The sequence below is a fragment of the Pituophis catenifer genome, unplaced genomic scaffold (genome assembly GCF_029215685.1).
Source record: "Pituophis catenifer annectens isolate HBS135680 unplaced genomic scaffold, rPitCat1.0.hap2 SCAF_4, whole genome shotgun sequence".
NCBI classification, from domain to species: domain Eukaryota; kingdom Metazoa; phylum Chordata; class Lepidosauria; order Squamata; family Colubridae; genus Pituophis; species Pituophis catenifer.
Window position 1 is genome coordinate 91330752 of NW_027256884.1, and position 14800 is coordinate 91345551.

General features: G+C 40.7%; 1 protein-coding gene across 1 annotated transcript in view; it reads right to left on the minus strand.

Annotated features, from left to right (window-relative positions):
• The window catches only part of PTGFRN (prostaglandin F2 receptor inhibitor), a 93230-nt gene that overhangs the window by 57055 nt on the left and 21375 nt on the right, over positions 1 to 14800 (minus strand). Inside the window, exons 4-6 of the mRNA XM_070943640.1 lie at positions 13898 to 14275; positions 9469 to 9888; positions 6713 to 7096 (exon numbers count right to left, since the gene is read on the minus strand). Of these exons, the coding sequence (XP_070799741.1) occupies positions 6713 to 7096; positions 9469 to 9888; positions 13898 to 14275 (1182 nt within the window). The remainder of the gene's footprint in view (positions 1 to 6712; positions 7097 to 9468; positions 9889 to 13897; positions 14276 to 14800) is intronic.

Here is a 14800-nt window from a genome sequence, read left to right on the forward strand (position 1 = left end):
CAAATGTAAATGATCAGTTAATCATAAAACGAACATTGTCCTACCTGAATGTTCCTTTTTGGAGTACTGAGACTGCAGTCCATAGCTGAGTTTCTTCATCATCACTTCTTTTTGACTGGGTGATAATTTAAATTAGTGTCTCTCTTCGTCCTGTGGCCACGCCTCTCAGTCCCATAATGCACCAGTCTTTGAACGAAGGCGCGACCACCTAGTAGTAATCAAAGGAATAGTAACAGTAGACAAAAAAACAATGACAAGGCCAGGCCAGGTTCAGGCACCAATAGTCAAACCAAGAAAACAGGGGAGGGAATGGACTGCAGTCGCAGTGTTCCGAAAAGGAACATTCAGGTAGGACAATGTTCGTTTTCCAGAGCACTGCTCCTGCAGTCCATAGCTGGGATATACCCAAGCTCAGAAAAATAAGGGTGGGAAAATAATGACCCCCAGAGTCCTGTGCTACAAGAACACTTTGCAGGACTCGACGGCCAAAGGAAGCCCTAGTGGAGGCAAAAGAATCCACCCTGTAGTGTCTTATAAAAGGTGTCACGGAGGACCAAGTGGCGGCTCGGCAGATGTCCGAAACGGACGCCTGTGTGGCCCAAGCAGCAGACGTCGCCGCACTACGAGTTGAGTGAGGCAAAATCCCAGACGGAGCCGGCCTAGCCTGATATTCATATGCTGTAGATATGCACGCCTTAATCCATCTGCCCACGGTCGATGAAGATACTTTTTGGCCCAATGACCTCGGATGGAAAGAGACCAAAAGGGCTTCCGTTCTCCGGAAGGATTCAGTCCTTCGAATGTAGCGACGGAAGGCCCTCCGTACGTCAAGGGTGTGCCAATCCTTTTCACATTGATGCTTGGGCGACGGGCAGAAATCCGGGAGGATTAGTTCCTGAGCGCGATGGAAATATGAGTTCACTTTCGGCAAAAAAGTCAGGTCCAGTAGAAGAACAACAGTGTTAGCGTGGAAAATACACAAGTCCTTCCTAATTGACAAGGCTGAAAGTTCCGATATCCTCCTGGCAGAGATAATTGCCAAAAGGAAAGCCATCTTAAAGGACAAGAACTTGAGGGATATAGAACCCAGCGGCTCGAAGGGGGGGAGCATAAGCGCCTGAAGAACAAGGGAAAGGTCCCAGGTCGGGTACCGGTGAACCGGGGGCGGACGTAGGTTCATGGCCCTGTGCAAAAATTATTTGAGCAACGGATGCTGAGACAGAGAAGAGTAAGGCGGGCACCGAATGACCGTGGACAAAGCAGCAGTCTGTCGACGAAGGGTGGACGGTGACAAACCCTTGTCCAGGCCAGATTGCAAAAAGCAGAGAATGTCAACGATCTGAGCCGACGTAGGGTCCACCAGGTGGTCGGCACACCAAGTGCAAAATGCCCGCCAAGAGGACTCGTATATACGCGATGTCGAGGGTCTCCGAGATGCCTGTATGGTAGCTATGACGGAGTCGGGGAGACGGTCCTTCTGGAGGATGACCCGCTCAAACGCCATACGGCCAATCGGAGCCATTCTGGATCTGGGTGGAAGACTGCTCCTTGGCGTAGAGAGTGACGTTTCGGCAGAATCTCCCATGGAGGAAGTACGGACAGAGCCATGAGGTCGGCATACCATGGTCGACGAGGCCAATTGGGAGCCACCAGGAGGAGCTCCGCCCGTTCTTCCAACAACTTCCGAATCACCTGAGGGATCAAGGGAATCGGAGGAAACGCATACAAAAGGCCGGGGGGCCAGCGGCATCGGAGCGCGTTGTGAGCCTCCGCCGTCGGGGACGGGTAACGTGTCACAAATCTGGGGAGTTGGGGATTCATCGGACTGGCGAACAAGTCCACAACGGGCAGGCCGAAGACGGTGGTAGCCTCTCGAAAGATGTCGGGATCCAGTTGCCATTCTGACTGGTCTATCAGTTGTCTGCTGAGCCAATCGGCTCAGACGTTGTCTATGCCCAAGATGTGATCAGCCTTCAGGGATAGAACGTGACTCTCGGCCCAAGTCAATAGCTTCTCCGCCTCCAGCATCAGGTCCCTCGATCTCGTGCCCCCTCCTTGTTGATATGGGCCTTGGCTGTAATATTGTCCGTGAGGACGAGGACGTGGCGGCCTTGCAATAGGGGCTGAAAGTGACAGAGAGCCATCGCACAGTACTGATAATGGTCCTCCCCAATTTGGAACTGTAGGAATTGACGGTGGGCCGGAAGAACCGGAACATGCAGGTATGCCTCCCTGAGATCGACTGACTGTCGATCGATTGCCACGTCGTACCCCGGCAAGAATGGATCCCAGGGAATGCATTTTGAATCTGCGGTAGAGAACCGACAGATTCAGCCGCTTTAAATTTAAAATGGCCCTCCAACCCCCCAAATGTTTTGGAACCAAAAAACGTGTCGAATAGAACCCCCTGCCATGCTGATCCGGTGGAACTGGTTCTATCGCATGGATGTGGAGCAGGTGGAGTACCTCTCTCCGTAAGAGAATCTCCTTGTCGGGGGACAGGTGGGTCGGGCAGCGGACGTAGCGAGATGGAAGCCGTCCCAGAAACTTGATAGACAGGCCGGATGACACCATCCGAAGAATCCAAGCGTCCCTGGTTGACCGCTCCCATTGGTGGCTGAAACGTTGTAGATGACCGCCAATGGGGTCCTGCAACCTGTAGCCATTTTCCTCGGCGGGCCTGGCGGAAGCCCGATCCTCGGAAGGGCATCTGGAGCTGTTGGACCTGGACCTGTCTTGAAAACGTTGCCTATCTGAGGAACGGTCGGCTCCATGAAAGAAGGTACATTGGGAATAGGGGCCCCCCGACTCCGACGAAGTCTGAAAGGGCTGACGCTGAGAATAGGGTGCGTAGCGCCGTTCCGGTCTGCAGTACGAAGACGCCGGCATCACCTTCCTTTTGTCTTTGTCCTCGACCAGAACAGGGTCAAGGGCAGGACCGAAGAGGTTCGGGGCCTTATATGGAGCTGCCGCCAACTTCCATTTTGCTTTGGCATCAGCTCTCCAATTTCTGAGCCAAAACAGCCAGCGAGATGTCACAGAAGAGGCTAAGGCCCTCGAAGCGAACTTCACCGAGTTTAACGAGGCATCCGCCGAATACTCGGTGGCAGCCACAATTTTGTTTATGTCTTGGTGAAGACGTGTGTCTTCTGGCGGCAGCCTCTCCTGAAGTTGCCTCAGCCAAAGCAACGTGGCCCTGTTAAAGAACGACGTAGCAGTCGCAGTCTTAATAGTCCAGGCAAGGGACTGATGCTCCTTACGAAAGGACAGCTCAGCTTTCCTGTCCTCCGATTTAAGAACATCCAACGCGTCTGAAGACAAAAGAGAGGGCGAAGAAAGATTTGCAATCGGAGGGTCAACCATAGGTAGTGCCAGCAAGGTATCCAGCTCCGGGGCCCCACAATACAACTTTTTGTCCAGGCTATTGGGACCCATCAAAGAGCCTGGCTGAGACTAGGGTGACTGCAGGACATCAGCAAAGAGATGAGGGCAGGGAATAAAATCCTTTCCTGGTTTAGACGATGAAAACAGAGCCTCATGGGGGGCTGTGGAAGAAGAAGGTTCAGTAGATGGGGCACCCATATTGGTGGTCTGTCGAGCTTTATGAAGTAGCGATTTGAACAAAGAGGGCCGGAATAAGCCGGAGAAAGCAGGAGCGTATCGACTCATCCTGGTCAGAGTCTTCAGAAGAAACGTGAGCCAACGTGAGATGGGGACTTGGAGCGAACAGGTGCAGTCGAGTAAGAAGCAGGCAGGGTTGCCGAAAAAGGCTGTTGAAAAGTGGTTTGTTGAAGCCCCGCTGCCAATAGTGAGGAAAGGGCATTGGACAACACAGCCTGGAAGTCCACCTGGGAAGGTAACATTTGACCATCTGGTCCCCTAAGCCCGGCAGCTGTCGGGGTAAACGTTGCCTCCGCCCGATGTGAGGGTGTGGCATGGGGTTCTGCAAGGCCCACAGTCGAGACATCTGGCAAGGACAGAGAGGTCCTCTTAGAAAGACCACGAGGGAGCCCAGACAGAACCTCAGATGTCGAACATGCCGACTCCCGGGAGTCGGTGTAACATCATGGGTCAAGGAGGAGTGACCTTGTGAGCGCAGGTGTTGGTCCCTGGCAAAGACGGAAGCCAACATGGCCTGTCTGGCCCTATCATACTGCCTCTCGAGTGCCTTATGGTGACGCTGGGCGTCCTTTTCCGCCGCTGAAGATGGTCTGCGCTGGCGAGAATCAGCGGAGGTGGAAGCAGACCTCCCCCGCAATTTTGATTTATGCTTAGAGCGGGCCCTAGGTGGACTGGGCTCCCGCTCCGACTCAGAGGACAGGTAAGAATCCGCCATTCCGGAAAGTGTGTGTGTGTATGTGTATGTGTATGTGTATGTGTATGTGTATGTGTATGTGTATGTGTATGTGTATGTGTATGTGTATGTGTATGTATGTATATATATATATATATATATATATATATATATATATATGTGTGTGTGTGTGTGTGTGTGTGTGTGTGTGTGTGTGTGTATGTATTTATTTATATGTTAATTAATTTAATTATTTTTTTTTAAACAACGAAACTATATACAATAATCACCAGCAGCCTTGCGTGGTGGGGGGTGCGGAGACAGGCAGAAATTAGAAACAGGTGGTCAAGCCCAAAAAAAACAAAATCCCCGAGAGACGAAGTTCAAGGCTTGGCCCAGGAAAGCAAGGCAATCCTTTGGTCCCAGCACAACAGGGACAACAATGAGGCAGATATCTGGCTTATGCGAGTGTAACCAAACTGGGGCCACTCGAAGACGGAGTCAAAATGGCTGCCGCAAATGGAATACGGTGGAAAATGGCCGCCGGAGCACGCTGCAGTCCCAAAATGGCGCCCGTAGTGGCAGGGCCGCAGGGACAAACGGCGCCGAGCGGAGAGTGTAAGCTGTAAGCGCCCCCACAATAAAACCGGTACTCAATCCGGGTTACGATACGGCAGGGGCGCCGCCCAAAGGATGGACGCCCAGATTGCTCACCACCGGTGGCTCCGGTCACAGCGCGAGGCCCAGGACTTTGAAATTTGAGAAATCCCCTCAGCGCGGTAAAGGCGGCAGAGAAAGCTCACAGCCAAGCCAGATCTTCGTAGCTTCAAAACAAATGCCGATCTCACTTCAGAGCCTGTAGGGCAAACCATGCAAAGCTCCGGAGCCGCCCCTAAGAGAGCCGATATAGACTGTGAAAAAACAGAGGTGGGGGGGTGATATGGCGATCCGCAATCCCCACGCTCACACCGGCGGCTATAATTGAGGAAGGGGACCACCCCGAAGGGTCGGAAAACCCCAGCTGCGGTCTGACGGCCGTCAGAGGGACCGGGGAAGAACGGACTGGAGCCCCAGTACCGCTCCTTGCTCCCTGCAGACCTCCCCAATATAGGCTCTCACCGATCTAAAAGTTAAACAAAAATAAATAAAAAGCCTAGACGCAATAATCCTAAAAAGGAGATAAAGGTCTGTGCACGAAGAGAGAGAAACACACCAGCCTTCAGTGACTGAGTGAAAAGACTGGTGCATTATGGGACTGAGAGGCATGGCCACAAGACGAAGAGAGACACTAATTTAAATTATCACCCAGTCAAAATGAAGTGATGATGAAGAAACCCAGCTATGGACTGCAGGAGCAGTGCTCTGGAAAAGCAGTAATACCAGAAGAAGGATACAAGTACTTAGGAGTTTTGGAAGCCTTGGACCTGCTACTTCAACAAAATACATAAAGCCAACTAAAAAGTAAAATAAAAATTATCAACAACAAAATATTTATATAGTTACATAAAAATACTGAAATTATAAAAGTTTTTTTGTCTATACAAGTCTGATATTCACCCAGTTCTCTTTTTATATTGTATGATACTTTGCATTTGTTTCATCAAATACAGAAACATATCTCAAGAATTATTTGAATCTGAATTCAAATGTTGCAATTTCATTCCAAGATGAAAAACCTAATTGAAACATAAATTTGAAAAACAATATCTGTCTCTTTTTACACTATGTTTCATTATCCAAAGATAAAATAAGCAAGTTAAAAGGAAAATTTCAAGACAAACAACTGACTGAACCAGTTGAGATCTGATCTGTGAAATTGTGAAAATGTAATTTAGATGTTTGTATGTTCTGCTTTCTATATCATAGCAAGTGCTGCTTAAGTGAACATGAACTGATAGGAAAATTCAGTAATTTAAAACATTATTACAATTGATTTAAATCTCCCATCTAACATCTTCTGACTGATATCTCTTTGAAGTTCTCAAGTTCAAAATATAAAAAAAAATGCACCAAAAACCATAATTCCTCATAACGTTCATTAAAAAACCAATACCAAATTAAAATATACATAATCAATCAGATACAAGCAAAGCAAAGGTATTTATCTTCAAATATTTGTCAAAACATCTATATTTTTGATATTAACCACCTTTTTTCAGTCTAAACCTTAAGAAAAATATTGTTACCATTGAATGGCCTCTCTCTTTTTTAAACTGTGAAACATAAAAAAGAAATTACAATTATTGTAGCTTAATGGTTGGCCTTCAAATGTTTCATTCCCATCAAAATCAAATAATAACCCAGTCATAACTGTCCACAGAAGTTGCAAATGGCAAGGATATGCACAGAAGTGCCACATAATCACAAGTAGCTAAGCTTAATTCAAAGGTTTGTTTACTTTCATATCCAATTACTTACCCAATGTCACCACCTCCACAGTGACTGGTACTGATATCTTCTCTGCTACCTTGTGCCAGCTGCCATTGTGTTGTGGCACCCACAGAGCTGCTTGACAGTAGTAGTAACCAGAGTTTTCAGTGCCTACATCACGCATCAACAGGTTGTAATTACTTCGATCTACATGGCTGGGGCTGATAAAGGTGGAGTCACTAATTACCAAATCCCGGTCAGCATTTAGCAAAACCTGAGCCTCTGCCATGGTGCCATCTGGAGATTCATTGAAATACCATGTGATTTCTGTTTGGAAAATACCACTTCTGTCTGTTGTGATGTTGCAGGTAAGTTCAAGGGATTCTCGTTCCATCACAGATATATTGCTTCTGGTGATGAACACATCTAAAGCTGCAGAATTGGGAGCAGGAGATGAAGGAAACAAGATCAAGGATTATTGTTAACTTCCAAGAGTTACTTGATTTGTAGTTCACCAACTGTGTCCCTGTCAACTTGTACAAGTGCATATAATTAGCTGCATATACATTAGTATTCATGGGAAAACATGTGTATTGCTGAGTAACACACTTAAAGCACTAACTTATCTAGTTCAACTGGTTTCTACTTGTATAATAAGTGTATGCAAATATACATTACAGCTTCAGTTTTCTTGCAATTAATGCCACCATTTTTTCTCTTATGCTGTGATACTCCAGACATAAATATTTTTCAGCTGAAATACAAAAGTAGACTACCTTAAAGACATTTTAAATGTAAGCTACTCTTTAGATGTCTTTTCAACAGATGATACTTTATTAAATTACATACTGTAAATTCAGTCACTTTTTCACAAGTCTCCTTTGATGTTTGACATGTACAATCCAATATGATGCTTGAAACCAAGAAAAATCTCTTCTCGAACTTCTTCAAAAGTGGCCAGTCCAGTTTCCATCAACAAAATGGAACGTACATGTCACTGCAAATAGGTTGCTGAAAAAGTTGGCTGACACTGGAGTATGTGGCCACCATACAGCTTGGCTTATACAATGATAATCCACAAAGAAGAAATATCAGATGGAAACCTTTCCTCTAGCTTCATAACTAAAGTAATTTGTCTAGTAAATACAATTTTCAATGAGTCTGAAACAGCCTGATAAAACAAAAATTTGTCAGTTTGCCATAACCACAAACTGTGGTTTGTGGGGGAAAAAAGATAAAATACTACAGAGCCACCTTGCCAACTGTTAACTATGAGGGATTGGTTCTGCAGTTGATGAAATATTGTGCAGACAGAAATGATTCAACTGATTCAATTAAATACCAACATATCTTAGAACCTGAGATTCCTCAATCAATGAAAAAAATTAACACCAAAAAGTGATTTACACCATTACTTTAAAAAAACAATCTAAAATCAACCACAAAAGTACTTAAAGAAAATAAAGGATAGCCCTCAGATGTGAATATTATTGAAAATCTGAGGAGAGGTTCAAACCTAGTACGCATGCAATTGTTACTGCATGCAAAGGTGTTCAGGCTTTTGCACCTGTTGTATTCTTTGTTTTGGTTTTAATCTATAAAAAAACTGCATACAAATACTAAGCATGCATTCCAAGTTGCATTAAAAACATTGTGTTTGCCTTTGTACCATGTATAAGCTGTATCAGTTTCTATTCATTTAGTGATTCAAGAAACATTTAATTTTATCAGGGTGTCTAAAACTTTTGCAGGCACCTGAAAGAGCTCAAAAAAGGCAATCCAAATTTTGCAAATATTAATTAAACCAAACCTATACTTCAGTTTATAAATGTTCTGTTATATTTAAAACATTACAATAGTTTTCTGTGCATATGTCTAAATATATCATAATCTGATTTGTCAAGAAACCAACTTGCTTATTGGTTACCTCAAAAATGATACTTGCCTTTTATTCTATGAGTTGCTATATGAATAATGAAAGACTGTATTTATTAAAGCAGTAATAATACTAGAGTGATGTATACACTAATCTCCTGACCAAAAACTATGTTTAAATTAAGGAATTCAGTATGAAATCCAAAGTTAAAACCATAAAGATAGCACTAAAATATCACCGTAGTAAACATCACTCAAAATAATTAAAAATCCAACAAAGCAGTCAAATCAGTTAATCATAAAATGTCTCCTTAAATAAAATACTTTTTCCATGGAAATATAACATAAAAACAGGCAACCTGAACTCTTTTAGTATGAAGTCCTAAACCCTACTAAGATTCAGTGGTTATTCTCCTGCAGCTTTTAAAATATGAAAAAGTTGATCTCAATTGAACTTTTAGGTAGCTTATTTTGATAAAAATAGAATAAAATTCAAATGCAACATTTTGAAGTTCTGCCATACCAATTCAAAGAATTTTATAAACCTAGAGTTGGAAGAGGACGTCAGAGATCTGCTAGTCCAGCTCCTGACCAAGGCAGGAATCCTCAGTCCATACTGTGGAAAAGATTGTCCAACTTTTATTTAAAATCCCCCAGTGATAGAGCATCCATCCTGTACCATTATTTAATAACAATTACAATCTGTAAATTTGTCCTTATATTCTTTTCATATATCTAATTTAACATCCAATAGGACAATAAAAATGTGTTCATAAGTTAAATATGTGTGCCTGTGTGTCTGTATGTATGCATATGAATCAGTGATAGATATATCTTAATCAGGCCAATTTCTCATGCTGTAGCTATACATTACACGTCATATAGTATCTATGGTATTACTGCAGCAGAAATGAACATTGCATACTCACATGTCGGTTTCACCACCAAATTTACTATATCAGCAGTTTTCTCTTGGATCCTTTGCCATGAACCATCTGCCCCTTTAACCCATTCACTCACTCGACACCTATAAGCGCCTTCGTCTGTTGGAAGAGCCTGGGACAGAGACAGGCTGTAATTGTCATTAGCCATAGCATCCAGGCGCACATCCCCACTGATATAGCGGTCACTATATTCTGAGCCAGTCCGGAACTTGCCCTCGTGCGTCAGGGAAAGGATTTCTTGCCAAACATGGTTACTCTTGAACTCCCAAGATACTTGCAGATGGGTGTGTTCAGTAGAATTGGTAGAAGCTGAGCAACGTAATTGAAATGTATCTCCTTCTGATACGTTCCAAGTTGATGAGGAGTAGAAGTTCGATCCAGTAACAGTTAAGCCATCTGCAATCACTATTTAGAAAAAAGATGATTGTCAAGCACATAATTATAATAGAATTTCTGTCATAAAAATGAATGTCTTGTCTAGAATGTTTTTGCTTCAGACAATACTTGTTTTGACAACTGATGTACCATTTTAAACCAGACCGGGTATTTTACAGCCTGCAGGCTACATCCAGTTTATGGGCCGTCCCTGTCTGGCCCGCAGCAGTGTTGGCATGGGTGGGGACAGGGCATCAGCAGAGAATTGGCAGTGGGTGTGAGATGGGCCAACGAGGTTTTGGATGGGGCAGTAACCCTCCACAACACAGTTTCTCATGTGAACAACGGCAGAAGGTCATATGTAAATTTGGGTGGCAGGGTAAAAATCGCAGAGTGAAAAATAAGGTATTACAAGATGCAAAGAAAGAGGAGGAATGGATCTATCCAATTTAAATTTTGTTGTACATATTTCCAGTTTGGATGAAGGAGTTGGCTGCTACTGAGACATAGATGCTTTGTGAGATAAGGACATGACCTGGGTGGCAAAACTTTTTGTGGTATGCCAAGGTCAAGGCTAATGTGAATTTTAAAAATCATTATTAACATAGCATGTTTGATGTGCCATATTAAGATTATGGAATAGATATAAACCCAGGTTGTACCTCAAATCATGTGGATATTAGCGCAACAAGAATTTTATAGACAAGAAATAATAGGCTAACATAAATAGCTAATTTATGGCAAGATACAAGAATTATGTTCAGGGGATTGTGAAATAAAATCAGAAAAAGAGTTAACTGAACTGAAGAAGCTTCTTGAATGAGAAGAGAAATGTCTTTAAAGAAAAAAAAGTCTAGTTGCCTTTTGAAACAGATGAATGAGAATGTCCATAGACATTTGGTTTTGAACATTGTTAATACTGAGTTTGAAATAGAATCATGTAAAAATGCTGAACATAGAATTGCTAAAAAAGTATAAACTTTTATTGAAATTTGAAACAGAAGAACAATGATATTCAATGATATTCTGACTGAACTGCGGTGGCACAGTGGTTAGAGTGCAGTACTGCAGGCTACTTCTGCTGACTGCTTGCAATTTGGCAGTTCAAATCTCACCAGACTCAAGGTTGACTCAGCCTTCCATTCTTCCGAAGTCGATAAAATGAGGACCCAGATTGTTTGAGGCAATATGCTGACTGTAAATCGCTTAGAGAGGGCTGTAAAGCACTATAAAGCGGTATATAAGTGCTATTGCTGCTAGTGCTATATTCCGATATAGTGGGTTACAATTTTGACTATACAGTATTCTTCAGATGGGAGCAATGGGAAAAGTGTTAAAATTTATACTGATATAATCTTACCTAATTTATTTATAAAATGATGTATCATTGGTATTTTGTCACTAGGCAAATTGCATAGAATGTATAAAAGCACTTCAAATTTATATTGTAAATGTGAACAAAAAGAGATTTCAGTAATGGTAAATGTGTTAAAAAAACTAGAAAATTTTGGGTTCACTGATTCAGAGGAGACTAGAAGTTGTTTTTTGTGGGGATTGGATAAACAGTTGGAACTTGTTTTTATATATGATAACAGCAGTGAGATTGTTGTATACATAAAAATGGAAAGATTTTGAGAAATAGATAGTAAAGATGGAACTTGTGATAGATAAACTGATTTCTTTGATCAGAGTAAAGACGATATGTTTATTACTGACTGGAAAGACCTTATGACTTTGTGTGAAACAGGAAAAAAATGAACTTAAGAATATACTGTTTTAATATCAGACAGGATATATTATAGAAAGAAGAGAGTTATGTTTTAACCATAGAGTTAAAGAGAAATGTATAATTGTACTTATAGTTACAAATAAGATTAGACTTCTTTATATTTATTTATTTTCTATTTTTATTTTTTTGTCCTTTTTGGCACTTTTATCTTCCCAATTTTTCTCTTTTTCTTTTATTTTCCTCACTGTATATTAGTTTGTATAAGTTTTTATCTTTCTTTTTTAAACACAAAATTTTAATAAAAATATATTAAAAGAAACCTCTGTAACATTTGAAGATTTCTTAATTAATGTACCAGTATGAAAAGAAAAATTGTCTCTCTAGTTCCATCAATTTAGTTTAAGGGATAATTTAGGACCAGAATTAGGATTGCGCAACTGCTTCATAAAACATTCAAGGCTGATTTGAGCCAGCTCTGTCCTATACAAATTTCACAGGTGTTGGCTCACTTCATCCCAGTGAGTTTCTTACAAACAGATTCTAGAGGCATCTATAAAATGCCTATCACTTTAAAAACAGTTTGTAAACCTATGGGATTATATTAATACACAACATGGACAATTTTGAAATGGCAACTATTTGGGACAATAGCGAATTTGCTCAAGAATACCCATAAAATTATCCAAAAGTCATAGCATTCAAGTTTATAGATTTTGCCTTTGCTAGTCTTGATTTCATAAATACACAATAAAAATGAGATTCATGGAAGAGCACAAGGCAGAGTACATATGTCATTAATAACATTTTCAAACATGCCAAAAAGGATCTGGGTGACTCTCCAAGACATCTAGATATTTTATGGACAAATGAGCTAAACATGGAACTTTTTTAGCTATGACGATATTATTACATTTAATAGAAATCAAAACTGCAGTCCACAATAAAGAACCGTGTACCAACTATCAAACTTGGAAGCGGTAGTGTTATGATCTGGGTAAGCTTTTCTGCCTTGAGATCTGAATATATCTCTATCATTGAAGGAAGAACAATTCTGTTTTGTATTGATTATACCACAGCTAAATAACATGACAGCTGAAACACAAATGGCTCATGTAGCGAATATAATAAGTCTACAGGAAAATAGATGAGCAAATTCACTGTTTAGCCAACCAAGGCCTAGACATGAACCTCACACAAATGGGAAGGACCTGAATGAACAGTTTATGATATAAACTGAAGTTGAAGAGGTTTGCCATGAAAGAATGGGTCAAAATATCTATTTTATGATTGATTCTGCAATAACCAATTGCAGAAAGCACTACAAACACTGAATCTAAGGAGGCAATAGCTTTTTCATACTGACACACATGAAGTATTACTTTGATTATGAGATACATCAAACCAGAATACTATTTAGTGTTATATTCTCAGGCTTTATTTATACATATAGTTGCATTCAAACCCTTAGGCAAATTGTTTGCTTCAATGACTTCCTAACTAAACAATGTCTACATAGAAAGCTACAAAGCTAAACACAACATCTTTTTGCAAATTTGATTGCACAGTTATAATTTATACACAGTTCTAAGCATACATTCAAATTTTCAAAAAGATGTCCTGTATAATTTTGGACCAGGTTAACTTTAGTACTGCTTGAAAACTGTAATCTGACCAGAGGTGCCTAAACGTTTGCCTGAAACTATATCAGTAGGACTCACATGTTAACATTCAATGCAAAAATTCAAAAGAAGTAAATACTTTTTCCATAGAACTGTACGTTCAATTATTTAATTTGCTTAGAAACATAGTTATTGATAAAATATATAAAACCAGTAAGAAAATATTTGAAAAATTTGGTTTAAGTATAAATCCTTTCAATGGGCCCCTTCCTTCAGAAAAAAAGTACACTGGTTCAACTGTGGCCAGGTCACATACCCTAATTCAGAGTACAATGTCTACTTGCTGATTTTCTGTTCCCATCTCCAAAGAAAATGACATGTACATATCTATATTTGTGTGTGTACATGTCATTTTCTTGAAGATACTTGATATGTACATAACGTAAATTTGTAACCGCACAACACCTCAGTTGTTATTGGAGATTTGATGTTTTCTTTTTAAAAAACTTTTTTTTCTCTTTTTAAAATCAATAAAGTATATTTAAAAAAAATCTATATTTAATATATCAACATTTAAAATCTATTCAGATTTAGACCATTTATATTTTCTATTCAAGACATTCCACACAATATATTTAAAATTACACTAAACCACTACCAACTGTAAATACCCCTCACCCTGTTGAAGTACCTTTAACTTCAACTACATCATTGTAGTTTCCCTGGACGACACTGTCTGTGCTGGGCGTAGTACATCGGTATATCCCTTGATCAGTAGGACGAATATTTCCAATCACGAACTCCACAGAACTGTTGCTTTTTCGCCTTAACATGATCTCTCCCCTATTAACCCGATCTTGATATTCCGGAGACATAAACCAAGGGTCCCATGTACTTAATATGTGTACAAACTTAGAATCCTGACCAAGATTTGCTGAAAACTCCCAATCAAAGTTCTGCTCACTAGGTCCACCGTACTGACTAACATTACATGGAATCACCACTTCGGTCCCCTCAACTCGTATTAATGGTCCTTCAGGCACCTTCACAATACGACCATGGCAGGAAACTGAAAGAGAAGAAAACCAACTGTGAATTTAAAATATAAAATTATCAAATGCAGCAGAAAAAGTTATCCTGAAAGATAGAATCCTTCATTGTGGTAATTTAAGTTAGATTTTAAAACTTTCAAGTCTATAAATGGACAGTTACATTAGATACCTACAGCTGGATCATTAATTAAAGCAGAACAGCATAAAGATATATAGACTGCAAAATTGCTTAGCTTTAACTTGGTTTCAGTGTTTAACACATTTATGACTCATTCCAGGTACTTTCATCTTAAACTAGTAGAAACTTGTCTTTTGAAATGAATTTAGAATTGCATTTAGGGCAACAATCCAGAATTTATTATGTAAAATCTCTTTTTCTCCAATGCTCAAGGGCTATCCTTTTACATTTATTCCATGTCAAAAACTATCAAACAATGGAAGACTTATTTGTCACAGAACTGCAGGGAATCAGCATAACTTTTATTACCTTTGCTGGACACCAAAAGGTTTAAATATCTACTTCTAATTAGGATACGCAAAAC